General features: G+C 45.5%; 1 protein-coding gene across 2 annotated transcripts in view; it reads right to left on the minus strand.

Moving 5' to 3' along the window:
• ACVR2A (activin A receptor type 2A) overlaps positions 1-25,787 on the minus strand; it is a 305,735-nt gene that overhangs the window by 47,256 nt on the left and 232,692 nt on the right. For both annotated transcript variants that reach the window (XM_085645617.1, XM_085645616.1), the window contains one exon: positions 2,977-3,115. In XM_085645617.1, the coding sequence (XP_085501743.1) occupies positions 2,977-3,115 (139 nt within the window). The remainder of the gene's footprint in view (positions 1-2,976; positions 3,116-25,787) is intronic.

The following is a 25,787-nucleotide window of genomic DNA, read 5'->3' on the forward strand; positions in this document are numbered from 1 at the left end:
CCCCCCTCCCCCCCTCCCCTCCCCCACCCCTACCCCCTCCCTCCTCCTCCTCCACCCTCCTCCTCATCACTCCCTCCTCCTCCTCTCCTCCTCTCCTCCTCATGCTCCACCTCCCATCGCTCCTCCCTCGCTCCTCCTATCACTCCACCTCTTCCTCCTCCTCACACTCCTCCTTCTCCCACTCCTCCCTCTTCCTCACTCCTCCTCCTCACTCCTCCTTCTCCTCACTCCTCCCTCTTCCTCACTCCTCCTCCTCACTCCTCCCTCCTCCTCCTCCCTCCTCCTCATCACTCCTCATCACTCCTCCCTCCTCCTCATCACTCCTCCCCTCCTCCTCATCACTCCTCCCTCCTCATCACTCCTCCTCCTCCTCCTCACTCCTCCTCCTCCTTCCTCCTCCTTCTCACTCATCACTCCTCCTCATCACTCCTCCTCATCACTCCTCCTCATCACTCCTCCTCATCACTCCTCCTCATCACTCCTCCTCCTGCTCATCACTCCTCCTCCTCCTCCTCCTGCTCATCACTCTTCCTCCTCCTCCTCACCCCTCCTCCTGCTCATCACTCCTCTCCTCATCACTCCTCCTCCTCATCACTCCTCCTCCTCATCACTCCTCCTCCTCATCACTCCTCCTCCTCCTCACTCCTCCTCCTCCTCACTCCTATTCTTCCTCCTCACTCCTCCTATTCCTCCTCCTCACTCCTCCTATTCCTCCTCCTCACTCCTCCTATTCCTCCTCCTCACTCCTCCTCCTCACTCCTCCTCCTTCACTCCTCCTCCTCATCACTCCTCCTCCTCATCACTCCTCCTCCTCATCACTCCTCCTCCTCATCACTCCTCCTCCTCATCACTCCTCCTCCTCATTCCTCCTCCTCATCACCCTCCTCCTCCTCATCACTCCTCATCACTCCTTCTCCTCCTCCTCCTCACTCCTCCTCCTCACATTCCCCCTCCTCCTCACATTCCCCCTCCTCCTCACATTCCTCCTCCTCCTATTCCTCCTCCTCCTCACTCCTCCTCCTCTTCATCACTCCCTCCTCTTCATCACTCCTCCTCTTCATCACTCCTCCTCTTCATCACTCCTCCTCTTCATCACTCCTCCTCTTCATCACTCCTCCTCTTCATCACTCCTCCTCTTCATCACTCCTCCTCTTCATCACTCCTCCTCTTCATCACACCTCCTCTTCATCACACCTCCTCTTCATCACTCCTCCTCTTCATTCCTCCTCCCTCCTCCTCTTCATCCCTCCTCCTCCTCATTCCTCCTCACTCCTCATTCCTCATCACTCCTCCTCATCACTCCTCCTCCTCATCACTCCTCCTCATCACTCCTCCTCCTCCTCATCCCTCCCCCTCCTCCTCATCCCTCCTCCTCCTCCTCCTCATCCCTCCTCCTCCTCCTCCCTCCTCCTCATCACTCCTCCTCCTCCTCCTCCTCATCACTCCTCCTCCTCATCACTCCTCCTCATCATCACTCCTCCTCCTCATCACTCCTCCTCCTCATCACTCCTCCTCCTCATCACTCCTCCTCATCACTCCTCCTCCTCATCATCATCATAGTCTATCCTCCTCCTCATCATCTTCATCCTACTCCATCTTGTGTGGGTCACATTCATGTACAATTTATTTTTCCCACATAACTTGCACACTTGAGTCTGCCATGCGGTTTCTTAACCCAAAATCTTTTAATTTGAGATTTTCTCCTGAAGAAGAGATCTCTTGAGGGTTATTCACACTGAACATGCATAGAAAATCTTGCAGCTGAAAGCGTCTGATAAGAGACCAGCACAGTGTGCAGATCTGGGATTGCTTGGAGTTTGGGTCATTTATAACAGGATGCAAATGTATTTAAAATTGTCAACATTATGGAGTGTATAGGTACACTGCTATGTTAACATTGTTTACTGAGGGTTCTCAGCCTGACTAATAGGAACAAAATCAAGCATATGTATCTAATTAAAATCCAATATTGGAGAACTGTAGGACTGATCAGTCTCAAAACTAAACAAAGCTCTAAGTCTCCTTTTCCACACGATGTGCAGTAGAAATTAGAGGTAAGATGCCCTCAGATAATGAATTCAGGGTACTATCACCACACTAGTTGGATTTCTGGCTTTACTAAAGGGATGCTAATTTCAGGCATGTTGTGTTCTGCTACTGTAAATTTACCATAGGACCCCCCCATCTCAACTGGCATATACAAAAGTTAGTGCTGGAGAACCTAGTTGTGGCTAGCACGAAGTACTTTGTGAAGGCTATCGGAGCAAAGTTTGAACTGAACAGCAGCCTTTAACTGCGGACATTCATAATGTGTCAAAAATCAAAGGGAATTAAAGGACCTTTTCAGTAAGGGAAATTAAACATCACAATGTTATTTTGAGAACAGGAGTGCTCCCTCCAGATAAGACTCACAGCATCTGAAGAGTGACTATCTTGATAGAGTGTGAGCACTGCATGTTAGAGTGGGAGCACAAAACTTTAACAGTAACCATCATACAAAACTTAAATCTCATAAATCAAACCACTCTGATCTCTTGATGCAATCCTCAAAATTGGAGATGGAGGGTACTGGAATCCACAAGTGCTGCGTAGCCATACTAATAGCAAAGTCCACACTGTACAAATGTGTGAGGTAAGAAAGTAAACTTGTCCAACTCTATCTGGTGTCCTCACATATCAACACATATATGTAACTTTTAGAGCACAGAGTAGCATTACCTGATGCATTAATTTTCCAGTCAGGCAGTTTACTTTCTTTAAAGGATTTGCATGTGGGAATAACTAATATTTTTTGTACACCTGGGTTCGTCAACCATCATAATTGCATAGCTTATGTTACAATCTAAACAGCAGCAGAATCACTAACAGGATGATAAACTGTTTTATCAGGGTGGAAATGCACAAACTGCCTTTTACCAAACTCAGTTATTGGCAATGTATAAAATGTACCTTCTAGAATCTAAAATATATACCTACCATCTGAGGCAGTGCATCGAGATGCCAGTTCCCAGAGAACTAATCCAATAGCATACATATCTATCCTCAAAAATGCATCCCTTTGGAAGTTTATTGCACCTTCTAGTACTTCTGGTGCCATGTATCTTCGTGTTCCAACCTTGAGAAGATAAAAATACAGTATTAAGGAAAACCATTTCCATCATAATCTACTTGCTAACTCAGATGACCAAAAACAAGGATGAAATAACATTAGCTTGAAACTTTTTTTTATTCTTTCAAAACGATCATCAATACGCCCGCTGCCCTACCACCATTTCGTGGTGACGGGCTTTCCTTTTTCACACATCAAATTAACTGACAAACTACTATTAATACAGCCCCTTCATTCACTCACTGTCAACTCATTATGTCTCCCATCTTTGTCCTAATTTATATATCTTCGCAACAAATTTAATTTCAAACTGTGCATGTAAAGAACAAGTTACTTACCTTTGGTAACGCCGGTTAGAGACTATCTAGTTGCAGATTCCTTACTTTAGAATTAACCCCAGGAGTCAGATTGGATCTGGAAATGTTTCGTGAGCAGTACCCCAGTGCACTGGTAGACACCATTCATCGCTAGGCATCTTCGGCTGAGTTAGTCAGATCTGGCGTTCAGAGAAAGAACATGCCAGAGGTTGAACCACCCGGGATATGCCCTGCTGTTCCAGCCATGTCTGGAGAAACAGGGCCTCTTAAAGGGTCCACGACCCCACCCCACCCCACCCCACCCTGCTTATTGCAGTGTCACATGGTGGTGTTGTTTGTAAACAGTTGCACCATTATTCCCCAAATGGAGGATAGAAAGGCTATCAATGCCAATCGGATTGCTGGTAGCTTCAACAGGTTGATGTGGAGTTCTGATTCCACAGAAGATAAGAGCTCTCTGATGATCACCTCTCCCAGATGGCCACCCTATCCCAGGAGTGACGCATCTGTCACTGCTGTCCAATCTGGATGGGGAAGGGAGCGGGGTATGCCACTGACCCAATCGCGGTTCGGAAGCCACCACTGAAGGTCCTTTGCAGTTCCCACTGAGATTTGGGCCATGTCGAAGAGATTCACCTGATGCTGTGCCCACTGGAACTTCAGGTCCCACTGCAGAGCCCGCATATGTCAATGGGCATGTGTCACAAGCAGGTGGGCCATGAGGACCAGCAGCCTCAGTCAGTCTCACCAAAATCCAGGATAGAGGCTGAAACATCAGTATCATAGCCTGAATATCCTGGACTCTGTTTGGGAGGGTAGGCCAGACACTGCATCGTGGTCTAGAACAGGTCTGACGAAAGGAAGCGTCAGAAGAAATCAGGTGCGACTTTGGCACATTAACAGTGAACCCCAGCAAATGCAGGAGGGCCGCCATAGCCTAGAAGTGGGGGACAGCCAGTTGAGATAGAAGACTTGCACCCCAGATCTCCACAGATGAGCTGCAAACACCTCCATCTCCTTGGTGAACACCCGAGAGGGCTGCGGAGGTCAAAAAGGAGCATAGAGAACTGAAAATGCTTGTGGCCCACCGTGAACCGCAGGTACCACCTGCGGGTGGGCAGGACAGGAATGTGGAAGTATGCCCCCAGCAAGTCCACTGCCACCATCCAGTCTCCAGGGCAGACAGGACCTGAACAAGAGGGAGCATCTTAAATTTCTCCTTTGTGAGGAAGAAATTGAGAGCGCAGGTCAAAGATAGGAGTTAGGCCTCCGTCCTTCTTGGGCACCTGAAAGTAGAAGGAATAGCAACCACAACCTACTTCTGGCATCAGCACACTCTCTCTCGGTCTCCTTCGGCCAAAAGAGCTGACACTTCCTGGAGAAGAAGAGATAGGTGGTCCTCCGTCAGCCTGTCGTATGTAGGTGGCATGGAGGAAGGGCAGGGAGTAGCTTCTCCGGAAAATCCACAAAACCCACCCGTCTGATGTTATGGATGGTCAGCGAGGCAGGTGATGGCAAATACTGCTGCCCACTGTGTGCCCACGATGGTAAATGGCCAGACTAGGCGGCTGAGGCTGCTGGGGGATTGGTGGGTTGACCTGGCCGCTCGATGGACAGGCCAGTAGGAACTGGATCCACGACCATGCCGAGGCTTGGAAGCTTGCATGTTGAGGTGGGTGGGCGGGTATAGATGCCATTGTACACCCCTTCTCTGGCCATGAAAGGCGGATTGAAGGTGACTCGCGACCATAGAAAGGCCCATGGACCTGGCCGTAGTCCTGCTGTCCTTAAAGTGCTCCAGCACTGAATCAGTCTGGTCTCCGAAGAGACGGGAGCCATCAAAAGGCAGGTCTATGAGAGCACTGGACACCCCCAGAAAAGCCAGTTGTCCTCAACCAGGAGTGGTAGTGTAGGGCCACTGTTGATGAAAACACTCAGCTTAGTGAGCCAGTGATATCTAGTCCACAGTAGATGGTGAACTTCGCTACATCCCTCCCTTCGTAAACAGCCTGGCAGAGCATAGCCTAGGCCTCCTCCGGGATGATTGACAGCAGATGCTTAATCATATCCCACCTGGATGTGGGGCTATCGGAGTGAGATGTTCACAGACCGCAGTGCCAGACTGCTGGAAGAAAACCTCTTCCAAAGATTGTCCAGTCTCTCGGATTCTCTGTCTGGGGGCGCAGTAGGGAACGCACTAGGGTTTACAAGTGACGTTGAGGCCTGGACCACGAAGCTCCTTGCGGTAGGGTGTTCGGTGAGGGGATTTATGTCCCCTGGAGCAGTGACTGTGCGTAAGCGTCCTGTTCAGAGGTGCCCCTGTGTTGGACTTGCACCAAGTCCCAAGCAGGACATCAGTAAGTGCCTCATTGAAAGGAAGAAGCGGCTCGGATGTGCACACTCCTGGCTGAAGCATGTCCATCAAGATATTAGTCTTGAATGCCAGAGAGAGCGAGCTAAGGTCCAGAACCTCAGCTGCCCTCCGCACCACCACTGCAAGGGATGCTCCCTCCTCTGTAGCCAGCGCAGGGGAAGAAAGCATTCCAGTATCTGGAGAAGTATCCAGTCAACTGGCTTCACCCATATACTCACCATTCCATTTGCTCCTCATAAGGCTGGCATTCCTCAGGGTCCAGCAACCCCTCCCAGAGTCCCAGCCCATAAGAATAGAGCTCAGGCTCTAGCCTAAAAGGCATGGCTCCAGTCAGTGGCAGACGACGACCCTCCGGCTCAGTGTTGAGGATGTGGATGGCGCAGAGAGAACTGGCCTCCGGATCGGCATCCGGGAAGGATACGGTGGTACGAACAGCACCAATCCAGATCCAATTGTGGATCCTTTGGGGCCCAAATGGCACTGGGGCCACCAGCGTGGATTAGTATGGGCCCTCCCAAACCTACAGGGATCGAGGGAACGGGCTGCCCAAAGACTAGGTGCATGGTTTCATAAAACGTTTTAAATTGGTCGGGCGTCACCCCAGCTCCCAGAAAATTGGTAAGGCGCGGAGTCAGCCCCGGCACAGGTTCAACTGCTGAGCCATGCCTCAAGTGGCGTCGCTCCCAGTCTCATTGGCCGACAAACGTGATTAAGTCTAAGCACGCTTTAACTTTTTTCTTCTTGCGGCACTGGAAGTAGCCTCATCTACTAGAATGTTTTTATACAGAATCCTGAGGTGTATTTAAATCAGTCTTCCACTAATGTAGGTATCAAAAGCCCACCTATATGTGAGGATCCAGATATCCTAGAGTGGGCCATCTACAACAAATGTGCTCAACACAAAGAGGACACTTGACACCCCTGTATGACTGAAGGACTGGGGTAGTGACATCATGGTATTTAAATGAACAGGTTCTTCCTCATTCCCAACATATGGCTATATTCCACCGGACAGAGGATAGAAAGCGTAGAAAGTACACTCCATCGGGCAATTTAGACCTAGGCAAACAAGTTATGAAGAGCTTTCTGGACAAACAATGCATTACTCCAAGTGCATTGCCTGAACAATGCACGCACTAATGTCCAGGCAGTTAGGTCAGGTCTTTGACGGCGTATTACATTGTATAAATAACATGAGGAAAAAAAAAACTGTAATAGACATGGTATTCGTCCGGGGAGGAGGGAGGGTTGCTTAGGACTTTGATGAGTATACCCCTGGAAGAGAACTAGGATTACAGATAAGTAACTTACCCTTCCATTCCAGGAGATACTCATCAATAGTCATAAGAACTGAGTTGACTAGCAAGCCCATCCCCGAACCCTGCGGATGAATACCTGCATATCAAACATATTCTTAATCATTTGTTATCCAAATAAATTCCTCAAGGATGCTTGCCCAAACTGAGCATCCACCTGTGTATCAGAATCCAAGTAGTAATGGGGGGCAAAGATGTGGATCGAGCGCCATGTAGATGCTTTGCATCTCTCTTTAATAGGCACATTTTTTAGCAGCTTTACCCCTCGTCGAGTGAGCCGTGGAGCTGCTTGTGAGATGGCTAAGATAATGTGATGCAAGATACTATCCATCAAGTGACGGACATTTTAGAAGAGGAAAAACCAGTGTGTATTGGACCATAGTTAACAAAGACACGGTCCGACTTTCCTATATTCTTCGTTCTACTCAGATGGAATTTTAACATCCTTTTTAGATCAAGTGAACGAAACGCCCTCTCAGGAGGCGTGGTAGGATTTGGGAAAAACATGGGTAGGGTGATCGACTGATTAATATGAAAATCCAAGAACACCTGGGTAGGAAACTCGGGTGAGTTTTCAGAACAACTTGGTTAGCATGGAAAATGTGATAAGGCTCTGTAGAACAGAAGGTTGCTCAGCCTGCGAGCAGTGACAATTGTCACTAGAAAAGCGGCCTTCCAAGAAAGGTACTGTAGAGAAGCTTTGTGAATGGGTTAAAAGGGGGTGCCCATTAATTTAGAGAGGACCACATTAAGTTCACAGGCAGGTGAAGGTAACAGAATTGGTGGGTAGACCCTTTATTAGCCCTCCAGGAAGTATTTAACAACTGCTCGAGTGGGAGACTTTCTATAAGCTGTAATTGCTGCCAGATGTACTCTAATAGAAGGGAACTGTAAACTTGCTTTAGCAAGTACAAAATATATGGTAAAATAACCTGTTCTTGGCCCAGGTAGGGTTATGACCATTAGCTGAACACCACAGATAATAACACTTCCATTTGAAAGCGTATGCCTATCATTGAAGGCCTTCTCGCTTTCTTTAAGATCTGCATACAGTCCTGCAGGAGGCCTAAGTGGCCATATTGGAGGAACTCAGGTGCAATGCTGTCAATCTCAGTGACGGGAGGTTGGGATGAAAAACTTTCCCTCCTGACTTGGTTAACAGATCCGGATGGCATGGCAAGCGTCTTGCAAAGGTGTAGCAAGTCTGTGTACCATCACTGGCAAGGCCACTCTGGTGCAATCAGGATCATCTCTGTCCTGGATCTGTAGAGCTTGTTGATCACCAGTGGTATGAGAGGGACTGGTGGAAAAGCGCAGAGTATTTTTTCAGACCAGTCAATGAACAGTGCATTTCCTCTGGAGCCTGGTTGAGGGCACCTAGATGCGAAGGCACGGCATTTTGCGTCTGCAAATAAGTTGATGTCTGGAGAAACCCATCTCCGAAAAATGTCTTGTGTTATCTCGTCTTTTAGCATCCAGTTGTGCGCTTCGACAAAGTTTCAGCTTAGGTCGTCCGCTTGTGCACAGTGGGAGCCTGGAAGGTAAACTGCAGATATGGACATGTTCCTCGCTAGTAGTCATTTCCAAATCACTTGAGCCTCCAGAGACCGGTGTCTGGATCTGGTATCTCCCAGTTTGTTCAGGTAGTAAATCTTTGTGATATTGTTAGACTGAACCAACAGGGAACATGACTATGGAGGGAAAAAGTTTTGAGAGCCAGATGTACCGCTCTGAGTTCTAACATTTGGATGTGGTAAGTTTTCGTCTTTCCCGACCATGTCCTCTGGACCTGAAGAGATCCCATGTGAGCACCCCAGCCCTGAAGGGACACATCTGTGAAGAGTTTGTTTGGAGAGTGCCTGGTGGAAGGGAACTCCTTTCAGAAGATGAGACCGTTGCATCCACCATCTTATTGAGATTTGGACTGCGTGAGTAAGAGTTATGGTGTCCTCCCAGCAGTTTGAAACTTGAGACCATTGGTTCTCTAGAGCTTGCTGTAAGGGTCTCATCTGTAACCTGCCATTTGGAACAATGAATATGCATGACACCATAGAGCCCAGCAGAGAGGACACCTGACTGGCTGTGAGGTGAGGTGTTCGCAGGAGAGTACGACCTTTGTGGAGTATTGATACTAGTCTCTCCCCAAATGAAATGCTCTAGCGTTTGCTGAGTCTAGGGTAGCGCCCAAATAGTGTATCCTCAGAGTTGGATTGAGGACAGATTTCTTGAAGTAGACGCACAGGCCCAACTGGTTTAAGAGATGAATGCAGTATCTTAGATGTTTCTGCAGGAGACTGGGAGAGGCACTCTTGAGTAACCTATCGTCTAGGTAAGGATAGATTAAGATCTTTTGCAGGAAGGCCGCTATCACCGCCATGCATTTTCAAAAAATGTGAGGAGCCGACTTGAGCTCAAAAGGCAGGACTTTGAACTGGAAGTGGTCCGACTGTATTCCGACTCACAGGAACTTCAGGTGCTTTGGAGAAATTAGGATGTGAAAATAAGCATCCTGAAGGTCTATGGAACACATCCAGTCCCCTTAATGCATGTGTGGAATGATTTGGTGTAATGCCAACATCCTGAATCTCTTTGAGGACACATTTGTTTAAGAGTCTGAGATAGAGTATAGGCCTGAACTGCTTGTTCGGACCTTTCTTTGGAACCAAGAAGTAACAGGAGTAAATTCCCTGCCGATGTTGCCAGGGAACCGATGGCATGTTTTTGTAACAGGATGGAGACCTCCTCTGGCAGCAGATTTAGGCGATGCACTGGGGTTTCCCGAGGAGGCTCAAACAGTGGAGGAGATTTGAATCTGAGTACCCATCCCACACAATATTGAGTACCCAGTTGCCCTGTGTTATTTTGATCCACTTGTCCAATGGGAAAACTTATACCCCCACCCCGGAGTGTGTAACAGAACTGGGGGAATTAGGCGCTCACTGCTTAGACTGTTGCTTTGCCACAGGGGTTGCTTGTCTAGGGCCCCCTCTTCCTCTACTGGGTTGTCACTGATGGTAATGCGATCGCGCATGGTGTTGCTGCGATGACCAATGAGGGGTTTGAACCCTCTGCTGGTATTGGCGGCGATCATAAGGTTGGTAAATACGACGGAAAAAGTTCTGATTTCATTCTTGACATCTCATGAGAGCCAAAGAGGAAGGTGCCACTGAAGGGGAGGTTGAGAATTCTGTGTTGGGCCTCTGGTTTCAATCCCAAGAGTCTTAGCCAGGAGGATCGCCTAGCACAGATACCATGGGAATAACCATGAGCAGCAAGGTCTGAGGCATCTGCTGCTGCACTTATGATCCGATTCGCCACAAGGCCTCCTTCATGCAGGACCTCCTGAAAATCCTGCCTATCTTCTTTCGGTAACTTCTCTGTAAACCTCGAGAGAGTGTCCCATAGCAAACAGTCATATCGACCCAGCAGTGCAGAAGTGCTGGCCACTTTCATGTAAGAGGCAGAGGTTTTGCACATTTTCTTACCAATGGCTTTGCAGTCTTTGTCAAGGGGAACAGCAGATGAGGATGCCCACACGTGCGCTTTCCTGGCTGCAGACATCATGACATAGTCCGGGGCAGGATCAGACCATAGAAAAAGCAGGCCCTATTCTGGGGCTCTGTATTTCTTCCGTGATGGTGCTGCTCCCACTGAGGCCGGCGTTAGAAATGTATGGAGAGAAGGTTCTAGTAGCCCATGCACCAAAAGGAGCAAAGGTCTAGTGGAGGACCTGTGATGCAGCGTCTCAAATATAACAGATGTCGAAGGGACAGAGGCTGGCATCTCGATGTTGAGCTTTGTAGCCCCTCTAAATAGTACCTCGTTAAAGGTGATGATATCATCCACTGGCGATACTCTAATTGGTGGAGTAGATGACAGAGTTGGAGAATAGTCGGCCTGCGATGATCTGGAGTCAGAGGACCATGAAGGAGACCTGTGTTTTTCCTCTCTAGGCGAACAGTGCCGAGATCTTGACTTAGAGCAGCTACGTGGAGATCTTGATCTAGGTCTCCCCAAAGCTGTGGACATTTGATGTGTGGCATGTCGTATTTGCCTTTCCGGTGAATGGGAACGTGAAAATATTTGAGAATATTTTTTGCCGGGGGGAATTTTTCGCATCTTCCAGTCCTTTATGCTCTCTAACCATCTCGGGGAGAGGTTAGTCGGAGGCGTATGGTGTTCTTGAGCCAGATAGCCTTCCAGCGTGATCTGAACTATCCGTAGTTCCGGGGAGGATTAAGCACTCCTCAACGTCATACCTTTATATGTCAGATCCTGAATTTCCCTCGACGTCGACAGGTCCCTCTATGTCGGCACTGGTGACTGATCTAGTCTCGGTCTCTTAGCTGGGGGAGACCTGTGGGTGGATGTAGGTCTCGACGTTGATGGCGATTTCCTCGCCAGTGACCTTCTTGACGTCAAAGATTACCTTCTTTTTGACGTCAAAGGAGACCTTCTCGTCTGAGCCGTTCTCAACGGCGACCTTCTCGATGGCGATATTTGCCCTGCCACCGGCTATGAAGCAGTTGATCGACTGGGATCAGGCCTTACGAAGTCGGAGTCTTTGGAATCGGATTTGGCGTCCATGTCCGAGGTGCCCTCGATATCGTTGGTGTTCTTGACGTTGGCACCGAGACCCTCGCCGGCGACCGCACCCGTCAGCGAGGAGTCTTTGAAGTCTAGCGTCTGCCTTCCGATATCATAGGCGATCGTAGGCGGGCCGGACTTGGGCCGTCTACGAGAGGGTGTCGACGTCGCCGGTAGAAAGCTGACAAGTCTAGATTTAGACTTTGCCATACCTGAAGTCATCCGCTTCAATGGCGACAGGGTCTTCGACGCCGACTGCGGCACAGGAGACTTAGACGCTGAAGGTGAGCACAGGGGTATTGGACGTTGATCCACACCTCAACGGCTTATTCAACCGGTGACTTCTTTTTGACCCCTTTTTCTTGTGCTCTGACCTTATTTGAGAGGAGGGCTCTTTAGCGGGATGTCCTTCCAGGCCTTTCCTCTCCTACGTGGCATGCACCTTTCATGTAAAGTTCTTCTGGAAAACTGCTGGCAGTAATAGCACTTATCAGGTCAGTGTTAAGATGGTAGGCACACAATACAGACCAGAGTGCGGATCTCACTTAGTAATTTCTTTCCCACAGGAAGGGCACTTATTAAATACAGCTGGCAGTCTGACAGGCAAAATAGCTGGAAAGTCAGGAAAAATGTTTGAAATAGTCCTATAAGTACAAAAAATCTCGTGTGAAATAAAAAAAAATCTCACTTGAAAAGACCAATTAGTGACAAAAAAACACTAACTGGCAAGCGCTCAATGCTCCAGGATCCTCACAGAAGGAGCCGGAAAACAGAACTGACCTGTCAACTGTGGGCCATGATGGGAGCCTGGAGGTCGTAAAAGCACGGTGCCAGTTTTCTCTAATGAGTGTTCTATATGCAGCCTTCTAGGCTAATCTGCCTATCACCTTCCCTTTTTCTTTGAAAATAAAGGCTGTGTTCAAACAAGCTGGGAGTACATGTCTCTTGGTCATGGAAATGTTATTTTGTATAATGTATTTCAAATGAAAAATACAATACAATACGGGCATACTTGAGCCTAAATTTGGATTGGGGCTTCATATTTATATACATGTGTGTATATTATAGATATATGCATAATAGATAGATAGGTGCATATGCATTTATCTTTTGTTAATGCTTCGGGGTTCCCACTCAGTGCTTATAACTATTGATGAGTATCCCCTGGAAGAGACCAAGAGCCACTCCTATGCAGGTTTCCTGCAGTCCTTGAAGACTCTGTAACCATGAGCTTGAAAGACTACTAGATGAGGTGGTGTGTACTGCCTGGATCCTACCCAGACGTGCAAAGGTTTTTGTACGGCTTCAGTTGTGAGGTGTCCCGATGAAGTGAATTTTCTTAGCTGGTGCAGTGGAGAATCTTTTGGTAACTCGATGAGAACTACAGATGGAATAAGGTCTTGTATATCAGTATAAGACCCAAGTGTACTGCCTTCAATGACAAGGTTCTGTTGGAACGGTCATCCAGACAGAGCTAACAGCAGACCCTTTGTAGCCTCCAAGGCCATATTTAATTAAAAATCCTAGGTGTCTCAATGAGACTAAATAGATGGGGTCTGTGCTCCCAGCGTTGCATTCCCACTGTGAATCAGAGAAACTACTTATGTACCTGTATTCCTGCAGGACGGTAACATTGAAAGCTGGTTTCAAACAAGTTACTTACCTTTGGTGAGACTTTCTTGTAGAAACCCTCCCTAACTTTAGATTTCTCACCTTTAGAATAACCACAGGTGTCACACTAGATCTGGAAGACTTAAACAACGCTTGTCCCACGTATTGGTAGGAGGAGTCATTCAGCTCCACATTGACTTCGTTCTGCATTCAAAGTGAGGATTAAGTCTGTAAGACATTGGGTTATTAGTTTAGGGGGTGGGTACTCACTTCAAGCATTAACCAAAATCCTTGTCAGGGAGAACAATTAAAGTAATTAAATAAACCTGTGCTCAACCCCCTGGTAGCTATGGCACAGAGTAGACAGACTTGGAGGCAATGAGTAAAGTATATATGCGGTACTAAAACAGTAATAAAACCGAAATGCAAAACAATAAAAGCACAAAACAAATTAGAAAAATATCAAAATGACAAACTTTATAAGGAAAACCGGACGCATGAATTTATAAAGTTTTAAGAAGAAATAGCACCAAGAAGCAAGTGTCAATGACAGCCCATGGTCACAGAAGAAAAGAACCTAGGCACAATTTGACCGTGATGGAGCGTGGGCTGAGTACACTAACCAGGTTCATCCTGGTCAAAGATTTTACGTTCCGACTGCAGTCCTTTAAGTCCCAATGCACCCCAGGAGTACACTTACAAAGCCCCCCCCCCCCACCCTCTGCCCCTGCCGGACCTCAATGGAGGCACTTAAGAGACTCAAAAGGTGGCAGGCAAGGGCGAACAGGTGAATCCAATCCAGGTTACTTTGCCACTGGTTAGCGGGGCAGATGCAAGAAAAGGCTACTTGGAGCCACACAAGACATCAGCTAACTGACCCTTGGAGTCCACTTCTTTGTCCTGGGTAGATCAGAGCAGATGCAGTGCTCCAAGGCCTTTCTAAGATTACAGACAGCAGTTTCAGTTCTCTTCTGATCTTCTTCCGGTCCGGGAGTTTCTGAAGTGGGTACTTGGAGATTAAAGATTTATGCCTTGGTGGGAATGACCCCTGGGAACAACCTAACCAATGGGGTAAAGTTTCCAGGGCTAACCTTACCTACTCTGGCCATTTTCAAGATGGTCAAAATAGTCTGCCAACTAAACTTGGGCAATGAGGTCTGGGGAGTGTACTATGATATTCTCCATTTCCTCCCACATCTAACACCAAAGTCCAGTTTGATGCAGTCCCTGTATCCACAACAACATCAGACACAGAAGACTTGCATGATAAAGCTGAGCTTCAAACAACCAGACAGATGATACACTCACATTTTTTTGACATCTTTCCTTCCTTTGAAGTGTGCCCCCCAAATGTTAAATGTAATCCAACCAGACCTGTCAAACAGGCTGTAACACTGTCAACAGAGGGCCACTGTGTTTGGGGCCTGACTAAGTGCGAAGACAACAGAAGGGCCCTGCCAACATTTAAGCTAACAGTTACCTGTAACACCAAAGGCTTCTTTGAAGTGTGCCCCAAGTATCATATGAAAAACCCCAGCAGACCTATTATGCAGGATATGACATTCAAGTAGGACATGACACTTTAATGCCAAAAATTACCCTCCTAGCCCCCCTTGCATATTCTATCCAGTTCAGAAGGGTCATATTCGCCCATTCAGGTCAGCCTATTGTTCTGGTCCTGGGAGCAAGTTAACACCTTATTCAGGTCTATTTAAATAGCTAATTACTGGTTGGCTGAAGTGGGATAACAAAATGCAGATTTTGCTCATATGGGCTTCAGCCAGAGCAAAAAAAACATTTCATAAATTACCTTTCTGTAATATTTAAAACAAATCCTCCTTCACCAATGAATTGGACCTTAACTAATAGACAATTTTTGTAGATAGTTCCATTACAGAGATACAGGATTAATATTTAATATTATATCCCAGCATTTGTGTTTTCCAACAGAAAAGCCAAACCTGCTACAGTAAAAATAGCTTTGATGGCATTTTCACTGTAAGGAAGTGTTTAACATTACCCTTCTACTTGTCCTACTTTTAAATACCATGCTACCTGCCTTTATGGGCAAGAAGGCCTACTTAAGGGTGACAAATATTTAGAATAGATACTAAAGTATCTCCCATTGTGGTGAGTCTGTGGAATTACTTGGAGAAAAAAGTTCTGCAGGACCGAATGGCCAAAATGCTGTTTCCATCAGACAGGACCGTCAAGGCAGTAGCACTTCTAATATCCAAGAATGGCCTTGATATTATAGGGACCAGTCTGCTCTTGCAGACAGGCCCTCACATGTGGTATAGGGCACCCTGCCTTAAGGGTGACTTACCTAGGCCTCAAGCAGCAGAGAGGAGAGGTTCGCTGTAATCTGGAGGTGATCTTTGACTGACTGTGGCAAGCCAGTCATCAAAATTCAGTCGTCTAAGTTGGGAAAAATTGATTTCCGCAACAGGTGTAAAGCAACCACCACTATCAATACCCAGAACACACGAGGGGCAGTGGTGAGGAGAAAAGGAAGCATGGCAAACTGAAAATGCTCCTGTTCCACCTTGAACCACAAGAAGTCTGTGGGACTGCAGCACAGATACATGAAAATAGGTCCAAAGTTACCATCAAGTCACCTGGATCCAAGGCAGACTGGGCCAGTTTGGGCATCTTGAATCTGTCCTTCAGCAAGATATTTAAAATAGGACAAAGACCTCCATCCTTCTTCAGCCTGAAGTAATTGGAGAAACAACTAGTCCTTATTTCCAGTGCCGGGATCCGCTCTACGGCTCCTTTGACCAAAAGAGCCTGTACTTCTTCCAGCAAGATATTCAGTGCTCCTCTGAAAGACGCACTGATGTAAGCGGAAAATAGAGAGGGTTGAAATGGAATTGCTGGGTACTACCTCCTTGCAAACAGCTAGTAGTGACCAATTAGTGGGCTAGAGTGACTTAAAAAACATTTGTTTACTGAATGTTTTTCTTTGTTTTGACACCGTCTTGAGGCGTAATAGGAAATTGAGGTTCAACCTGTTGGTGGAAGCATGAACTACCCGAGTTTTTCAGACATAGGGCTCAGTCTTCAGAAGTCAGGGTCACAGATGCCAGTCTGTGGTACCTAGTACCCTGCTTTTTCACAGCTGGTAGGAACAAAGCTTAGAATCTCCATTAGGGTGTCAGGGATTCGCTGATAGTTAAGAGGAAGTCTGTTTTGTCTTCAGTATTTGGTAGCTGTAGGTACTATACTAGCACTGCCTGTCAACACCACTGCAAAAGAGGCACTCTACTCCTTTGATGAACCCACAGTGAGAAAAACAACCTGTGTCTGGGGGAAGTGTCCAACCCTCTGGCCTCCTTCAAGTTCATTGACAGGTTGCAATAATCATAGTGTTCAGGGAAATAATCCCCCCATCTCCATAGTCACCTTCAAAGGCCTGTTGATTCTGATCAGAGTCAGAACCGAAATATGGTTGGAGCGCTGAGGTGGGAATCTGTGGCAAAGGCCTGGTTCAGTCTAAGTGAGGATGAACTGGGCCAGGGTCAATCTGGGTTGCTTCGGGAGACAACTTTTGCTAGGAACAAGACAGACTCGGCTCAGAGTCAGACAGGACTATAGGAAGAGTTGTCGTCCAGGACAGCTGTGGATTTTGGTGCTGGACTGAAATTTGGATCAGATGTTAGAGCAGAACCCCAGGTGAGTTCAGGAGGCACTGAGGCACCCATCTGCTGTAAACTGACTGGAGGCCTCGGCAGATACTTGGAGTCCAAAGGTGCGCCTGAGGGTGCTGAAAGGGAGCCAAGACTCAACATGCCTCTGAAAAGTCCACAATCTTTTGCCACTTTGCTGATGGACTAAGAAACGCAGGATGATCAGTGGCGGAATCATCTCCTCATGGGGTACTGAGAACAGTAAAGCAAGGCACCCTGACTTTCTTGAGATTTCTCAGGCTGTAAGTGGCTTGTCCCTCTTTAGCATCTGCTCTGATTCTGATTTACCAGAAGACTTAGGCCGTGACAAATACCTGCCATGGGAACGTGTCTGCTTCCTCAACTTCGAGCAGAACTTTCAAGACTACTTTCGTTGACATACAGCTTCGCACTCCTGGATCGCCTTAAGTTCTGAGAGGAGTGTTCCCCTAATGAATCCTAAGTCAAGCCTTAAACCCAGACTCCAGAGGCACACCTTGTGGGGATCTGTCACAGTTAATCTTAAACCCTGTAATTTTAGTAGGGGACACAGTCCCTTTGTACACTGAAAAAAATAAAATCAACTGACGAGAAAGAATTTAGGAGAAACTCCGGAAAAGCGCACAAAGGTGCAGAAACAAAGTAACTTATGTCAACACCCAGGGGTGGCAGTTATATGCAGCTCCATGTGAGGCGGAACACAGTCAACATGGAGCTGCTCGGTATCACCCACTGGCACCTGGGAGAAATACTGTTTAAGCGTTGAGGATTTAGTATGGTGCCTGGGAATTTCCCATAGCGAGTAATCTGCGGTTTACATCAGAAATTCGGGTCTATTGTCCAACTCTAGCCCCTATACGATTCAATTCCGATAGTATAGGTTAAGAAAGAGGTGGAGCCCACAGTAAGAGTAATATCAGGACGCTTTACCTAGTGGGGTGGTTGTGTTTTTTCCCCTAAATGAGGCGCCTCATGCTTTCCTGCAGAAGTTCTCAAAATGAATGCAACATTGATGGCCAAGAAGGAGGCAGCAGGACAGGTTGTAGAGCATAATCATTCTGAGTGGCTGAGAACCAACTTATGAGTGGTAATCTGGTTACAATGAGGGTAATGGGGTAGGAGCCTATTGTGTCTTACGACACCAATACACTCTCAAATGAAGATGGCCACGTGAGAGGGAACTTGGCAGAAGGGATGGAGAGCAAGGACATCATGATCTCCCTCTTAAAGGTCTTGCATTTTGAAGCACTAACTATGAAACAGCATGGTTGGTGGGGACTGGGCGTGAAATGAGGCTCTGGGCGTGAAAGAAAAAGCTTTGGCCAGCTGGAATGAACACTGTGTACTGTCTGTTATAAGAAGGACTGCATGCAGTAATTTGGCCAAGCCAGTCTTTCACAGCTAGGGAACCTCATCTATGGATGGACCAAATATGTTAATTTCAATATACAGGAAACCAATTGCTTTTCCCTAGCTCGCTTCAGCCATGCCTGACAGTGCATGGACAGACCAATGTTTCATCTTCCAGCTCCAGGAAATCAGCAGCACAGATGCCTAAGCAAAGGCCTGAAGCTAGGAGAAATCTTGGAGAATTGGTACCACACTTACAGCCCATACTGCACTGGGAGAATATTTCCCTGTCTCAGGAAGAAATGGCTAGACAGGTAGAATCTTTTACCATATGATGCAATTCATTTTGCATTCTTGTACAACAAGAGGAATAAGCTAAGTATAGAGAGTCATAACCATTACCACAATAGGAAGAGCCTGTGGGTCTACAGGGTTGTCTTTGGTAGCCTGATACCAATTACTATAGAATTTGGAGATAACTGGATCAGTGCAGCTTCTTACAGGTTTTCTTTACAGACTAAATGATCTGGGGCTCTATGACCAGAGCTGGCTTTTTGGGCGCTAATACAGATTCCTGCCTTCTTTAACAAGTATTTTCTGGTGCAGAAACCTGGGGATGGATAGATCAGCATACCTACTGTTTACCTGAAAAGCCCTCGCAAACTGACCGGAAAGTCAAGGTGCAAGGTCCCTACAAAGGATAAAGAACAACCGAGAGACAAAGCTTGTGCTTGTATATGAACAGGGAAGGGTAGCTGAGGATATTGAGACAGCTTCAGAGCCAGACCCAGCTGTTTCTGGCAGCAATCTTACAAGCCTACAACAGGGGGGTGAAGTAAGTGACAAACTTGGCTGGGAGCACTACGTCAAGGCATCTACTCTTTTTTCCATGCCTCATGTGTTTCGAGAATAGTGGGGCCAAAGACTGGGCCATGTAGCCATATTCTGCTTCAAACAGGGACCAGATTTGTCACTGGCTGTCCTCATGGTTGGCCTTTCTTTCTTTCTCCATAGACCAGAGCAGACAGTATGATTACGGCTCATCCATGGACAAGAGGAGTGATCAGCTTGAGAACAGATATGGGATTGCAATATGTGGATCTGGGTTCAACTACCAGGAATAACTCTTAATAGGCCCCAGATTGAATGGAGACTTGGTCCCCCAACTCAGTCGTGAGTGTGAAGCTTACTCGACCTCTCAGTGCTACTATCCAGCATGTACCATGCCAAGGAGATTATGCTCAGTCCCTAACAAAAGAGCAACTTCTGACCTCTGCAATTCGAAATTAAAAAGGCATTTATAAAGAATATACAGCATTAATGTGCAGCACCGATTCCAAAAGATTCTGTAAAACAGCTCTGCTGATTTGGTTCTCTGGCTCTAGAGTAGCTCTGTTGACCTGGTTCTCTGGCTCTAAAGCAGCTCTGCTAACCTGGTTCTCTGGCTCTAAAGCAGCTCTGCTAACCTGGTTCTCTGGCTCTAAAGCAGCTCTGCTGACCTGGTTCTCTCCCTCTAAAGCAGCTCTGCTGACCTGGTTTCTCTGGCTCTACAGCAGCTCTGCTGACCTGGTTCTTTGGCTCTACATCAGCTCTGCTGACATGGTTTTCTGCCCTCACGATGCACGCACCCGACTTTGCAAAAATATATTTAAAAATAATCTAAGTTTATTATAAGTACAAATATATTATTTTGATGAATATTTTACATAATCTCTTGCCTTAATATGTATATTAAAGACACATACATATCATTTTGGAACATACATTTTTTTTGCGGGAGTCGCGCACCCAGCACGTATATGATGTCAAGCGGGACCCGCAACCGCGCAAACATCTCGTACCGTAATGCGCATGCGTCGCAAATGCGCATGAGCAGGAGTCGCAGACTGGTCGCATACCAATCGCGCATATCACGCGATAGTAAATGTATATGATGTAACTGAAAAACACGCAGCCGTCGCACACCATACGCGGATCCTTCATGACTTTTCTAAAATGGCGGCTAGAATGCGTGCACCCACCGAGATGTGTACACTTTGAGTGCGCGACTCCGAAAAAAATTGGATTTTTTTAAAAAGAAAATATAAATATATTAAAATAAAAAATGAACAAGAAAATCAATCAATATTTCAGTTTTAATAAAAAAAAAATGTTTTTTTGCAATTTTCAGAATATATGTTATTTAATGAATAAAATATTTACAAATACAGTTAAAAAACTGTAGAAAACCAGTACAAAAAAATAGATATAACTACTATCACACCACACTTAAGCGTTAGCATTTAAAAAACCTTTGAGATCGAGATATATATATAGATATATATATATATATATAGATTATATATATAGATATAGATTATATATATAGAGATATATATCTATAGAGATATATCTATATAGATATATCTATATAGATATATCTATATAGATATAGATAGATATATATAGATAGATATATATAGATAGATATATAGATATATAGATATATATAGATATATATATATCTATATATATATATATCTATCTCTATATATATATATATATCTCTATATATATATATATATATATCTCTATATATATATATATATATATCTCTATATATATATATATATATATCTCTATATATATATATATCTATCTATCTATCTATCTATCTATCTATCTATCTATTTATATATATATATATATATATATATATATATAGATATATATAGATATATATATATATATATATTTTCTACTGGCGCTCGCCAGTAGATAGTTACAGTTAGGACCGTGTTTCCATAGGAAATCCACAACATTCTATTTGGAATAACTTTGGCGCCGGTTGACGAATCCTCGCGAAATTTTCAAAATAGGTGGGGCGCTCCGCTCCTACCCTGAAAGTCTCGGGGGGATTCGTCAAGCGGGGGCTGAGAAAAAAAGACCTTTAGTCCAAGGTACAGCCCGACCGGCTGAACAGAATTACTTGAAATTTGGCAGAGGGGTAGTCCTCAGCTCAGGGATGTGCCTTTTGCATATATTGAGTCAATCTGTTCAGTAGTTCCTGAGAAAATTGCAGTTAAAAGCACATACATATCTATAGCTGCGCAGCGTGCGCACACCGTGCGAGCACCGTGCAAGCACACTAATGTGTGCGAGCGTAATTCTGATTGGTGCTTACATGTTAGTCAACGTTCGAATTGGTCGAAATCAGGAAGTGTCGGCCGCCATTTTGTTTGTTTTCAGTGCGAGAGTGAAAAAGGAAGGTGGCGAACGTGAAAAGGGGGCAGGGTAGAGAGTTCCTGACCCCCTAGCCTTTGTCAGGGGGTCTCTGAAGGACCCCAAAGGCAGAAAAAAACATTTAAATGTTTTCAAAAAAAAATCGCGGGGGTGCGCGCACGGTAAACCCCCCAAAAAAAAATTACATTTTTTTTTTAATACGTAGTTTATTGTAAAATAAATATATAAAAAAAATAATAATACATACATAACTTAGCATTTGAAAAACCGTACAAATTCACTGAAAAAACCATAGGTTTCACACATGTTATAGTTAGGTGGATATTTCTATTGTAAAAAAACAATGAAATTCCCCCGTTCTAGTTAGTTCAGATAACTATAACTCGCGCGACCACCACTCTATCACAAGGATGATGTCATCAGTGATGTAATATGTGACGTCATCAGCAGTGGATTGCAGTCGCGCGAGTTATAGTTATCTGAACTGGGGAATTTCATTGGTTTTTTACGACAGAAATATCCACCTAACTATAACATGTGTGAAACCTATGGTTTTTTAAGTGAATATATATATATATAGTTACATCGGATCGTAATCCTATTCTCTTTACTTTTATGATCTTCGAAGAGCATAGACCACCTAGATCATTCACATTCCCTAGGTACCTCTTATTGGATGCGGAATATGTAGCCAGGACTCGGGACCAAATTGAAAGTTTCTTTAAGGAGAATACAGGGTCAGCTTCTCCCATCGTGGTCTGGGATACATGCAAGGCTGTTATTAGGGGGCATACTCAACAGTATATTTGGCGTCAAAATAAATTTGATAGACAGGCACTTAAAGAGAACTTCAGCAATACGTATTGCAGAAGATCTACAGGCTGAGGCTGTCTTGAAGGGGGCTGGTGATTTGGAACAGCTGGGGTTGGAGGTAATTAATCTTCGATTGAGGTTGAAAAAACACTCAAAGAAAAGAGTATGGTTAAATATAATAAATATCGTCAGTCACAATACGAATTTGGGGAGAAAATCCTTGCTTATAAAGTAGCTGATGACAGAGCCAAGGCCCTTATCAAAACTATTAGGGGGTCCACTGGTAGACTCTATGAGCATCCACAACAGATCCTAGAGCACTTTGCTAGATATTGTCAAGCATTATATACTTCTATGATACAACCACGACAGGCAGATATTCTCAATTATATTCAAAGGTGCTCCTTGCCAAGAATGGGCAATGAGACAGCTGAGTCCTTAGATGCAGAGATTGAGTTTAGAGATAGAGATGGCAATGAGGGCTTTACAATCAGGCAAGGCAGCGGGTGAGGATTCCATACCCATGGAATTTTATAAATGTTCAAGGATGTTTTGATGCTGCTGATGATGGGGTCTATTGGGGCAAGGGGGAAAGTTCCTGAATCATGGAACATGACAAATTGTTTTCTTTTTTTTTTTTTAAAAAAAGGATAAACCAGCAGATGAGTGCGGGTCGTACAGACCAATTTCACTCAAATACTGACACAAAGATTTTTGCAAAAGTATTAGCAAATCGCCTTGCCCCTGATATGCCCAGTTAAGTCTCTCCTCAACAACACGGGTTCTTCCAAAATAGAGATACTACCGCCCACGTCAACATGGCAGTGACAGCTTTCGATGTGGCTAATATAGAACCTAACCCACTCGGTATGATTTGATTAGATGCTGAGAAAGCGTTTGACCGAGTGGGGTGGGATTTCCTTTGGGCCACACTTATAGCTTTCGGGATTAGGAGCCAATTTAAGAAGTGGGTACAAGCTCTATATGACAAACCCTGTGCTAAACGGCCATATTCAGGCTTGGTGTCATCTACATTCCCGGTGTCTTGCGGTACCCGTCAGGGGTGCCCTCTTTCACCTCTGTTATTTGCCATATATATAGAGCCATTCACACTTGCCCTACAAAATAATCCCCAAATTATTGCTTTTACTAATGGAGCAAACTCTTTAAAGGTCATCGCATATGCGGACGATCTAGCGATATTTTCTACAGAACCAGGAAGAGCATTAATGGAAATAACAGAGGCGGCTACAGGGTTTGGCTTGATTTCAGGGTATAAATTAAATTTCAATAAGACTCAAATTCTGCTCAATCATAAACCACTAGACTGTTGGCAGGGAATCTGTCCAGTTGTTACTTCTTTGGGGCTACGGTTATCAGCACAAATAGAGAAAATCGTCATCTCGAATTATGAAGAGCTGCTGAAAACGGCAGTTAAATCTTTTAAAAATTGGCACAAGTTACCTCTAGGTATTATAGGTCGCATTAATATAGTTAAAAAGAAAATTCTGAAGAAGTTTTTATATCTCTTTCGCTCTATTGCACTTTGAGTCCCTAATTCTTTTTTTAAACGACTGGAAGGTACAATAAGTAGCTTTATATGGGGATATAAGAAGGCGAGACGAGCGACAGCACGGCTAAAGCTTCCGTTTGGCCAAGGAGGACTGGAGTTACCGGATTTTAAGATGTATTTCTGGTCAGCCTTTATTGGACGCTTTTATAGCCTGATTAATCCTGCTAATACCTTTTTTTTCACAGATTTATGCTGGGGGGAAGAGAGTAAAATGTTTTTCTACAGAATAATGGATCCAAATTACTTTAAGAGGGTTAAATTTAAGACTGCACGCGACAGTATATTTATTTGGCGGGGGATTCTGCACAGGGGCAATGTATCTTTTCTATCACGACAAATTTCCTCTGTATTCTAACCCTGTTTCACTGGGGATAATCCACGATGTGGCGGGAAAGAATTTGGGCCAGATGGGGAGTAGTATGCTTAGGGGATCTATTTGATCATAATGGTTTCATCTCTTTTGAGAGATTACAGATTATCTAGAAATTGCCAAATTATATGATGTTTAAATATTATCAGATCCGAGATTCTCTCTTAAAACACGTGAAGTTGATTAATATAACTGGTTCTGATGTTTGGGATTTTATATACGGTGAAGCAGTAAAATCTCTAATCATTAAGTTGTATAAATGGCTAGGTAGTTATAGAGTGGATGACTGTGAAAAATTGGCTAATCAATGGAGCAAGATATTGGAGATTCCGGTAGCGACTAGTACCATCACACAAGCATTGTGTACTATTAAAGAAGCAGTGCATTCTACTAATAAACAAGTTGCTTACCTTCGGTAACGATGTATCTGTAAGAAACATTAGTTAGTTAGATTCCTCACCTTAGAATATCCCCAGGCGTCAGGCTGGATCCCGAAAGATTTTTGTAGCAATACCCCTTGCGTGTCGGTAGGCGTCGTCTGTGGCTCCGCGTCCGTCGTCGGCATCGTGCGCCGGAATGACGTCGGAGTACTTAGACGCCGCCCTCGCGCACTGACGTCAGTTCTTATACATAGCTTTCCGCGCCAGGGACGCTGAGCCATGCAAGAGACCGACACTGGTGCCAAAAAAATCTAGGGCCCTGAAAGGGAGAACCTTAATCCTAGATGTTGGTTTGCAGAGCGGGGAGGCTGGGTGGGTCGGTGAGGAATCTAACTAATGTTTCTTACAGATACATCGTTACCGAAGGTAAGTAACTTGTTCATCTGAAAGAAACACGTTAGTTAGATTCCTCACCTTAGAATAGATACCCCAGCAATACCAACCCCGGAGGTGGGTCTGCGAACCAAGATCACACCAGAAAGTCCTGGAGAACAGAACGGCCAAAGCGGCCATCTCTCCGGACTTGGCTGTCCAGGCAATAGTGCTTGGCGAACGTGTGCAGTGAAGCCCATGTCGCCGCCTGACAGATGTCCTGCAAGGGGACGCCCCGTCCCAGGGCAGTTGTCGCCGCTGTGGCTCGGGTGGAATGGGCTCTTATCGCAACAGGAGGGACCTTTTTCGCCAAGGAATAGCAGAGTTTAATACACAACACAACCCATCGCGAGATGGTCCGTTTGTGCACAGCTTTACCCTTCTTAGCACCTACATATCCAACAAAAAGTTGGTCGTCCACCCGGAACTGTCTTGTGCGGTCCAAATAAAAGGACAGCGGACGTTTTGGGTCCAGGCGGTAGAGCCTCTCCATCTTTTGAAGGATGCAGAGGCGGAAAGAAGGTGGGCAGCGTGACAGATTGCCCGATGTGAAAGGGAGTCACGACTTTAGGAAGAAAAGAAGGACGTGTCCAGAGGACAACCTTATCCGGATGAACCGAAATGAAGGGAGGCTTAGCTGACAGAGCCTGGAGCTCACTCACCTG

The sequence above is a fragment of the Triturus cristatus genome, chromosome 3_1, assembly GCF_964204655.1.
Source record: "Triturus cristatus chromosome 3_1, aTriCri1.1, whole genome shotgun sequence".
NCBI lineage: Eukaryota > Metazoa > Chordata > Amphibia > Caudata > Salamandridae > Triturus > Triturus cristatus.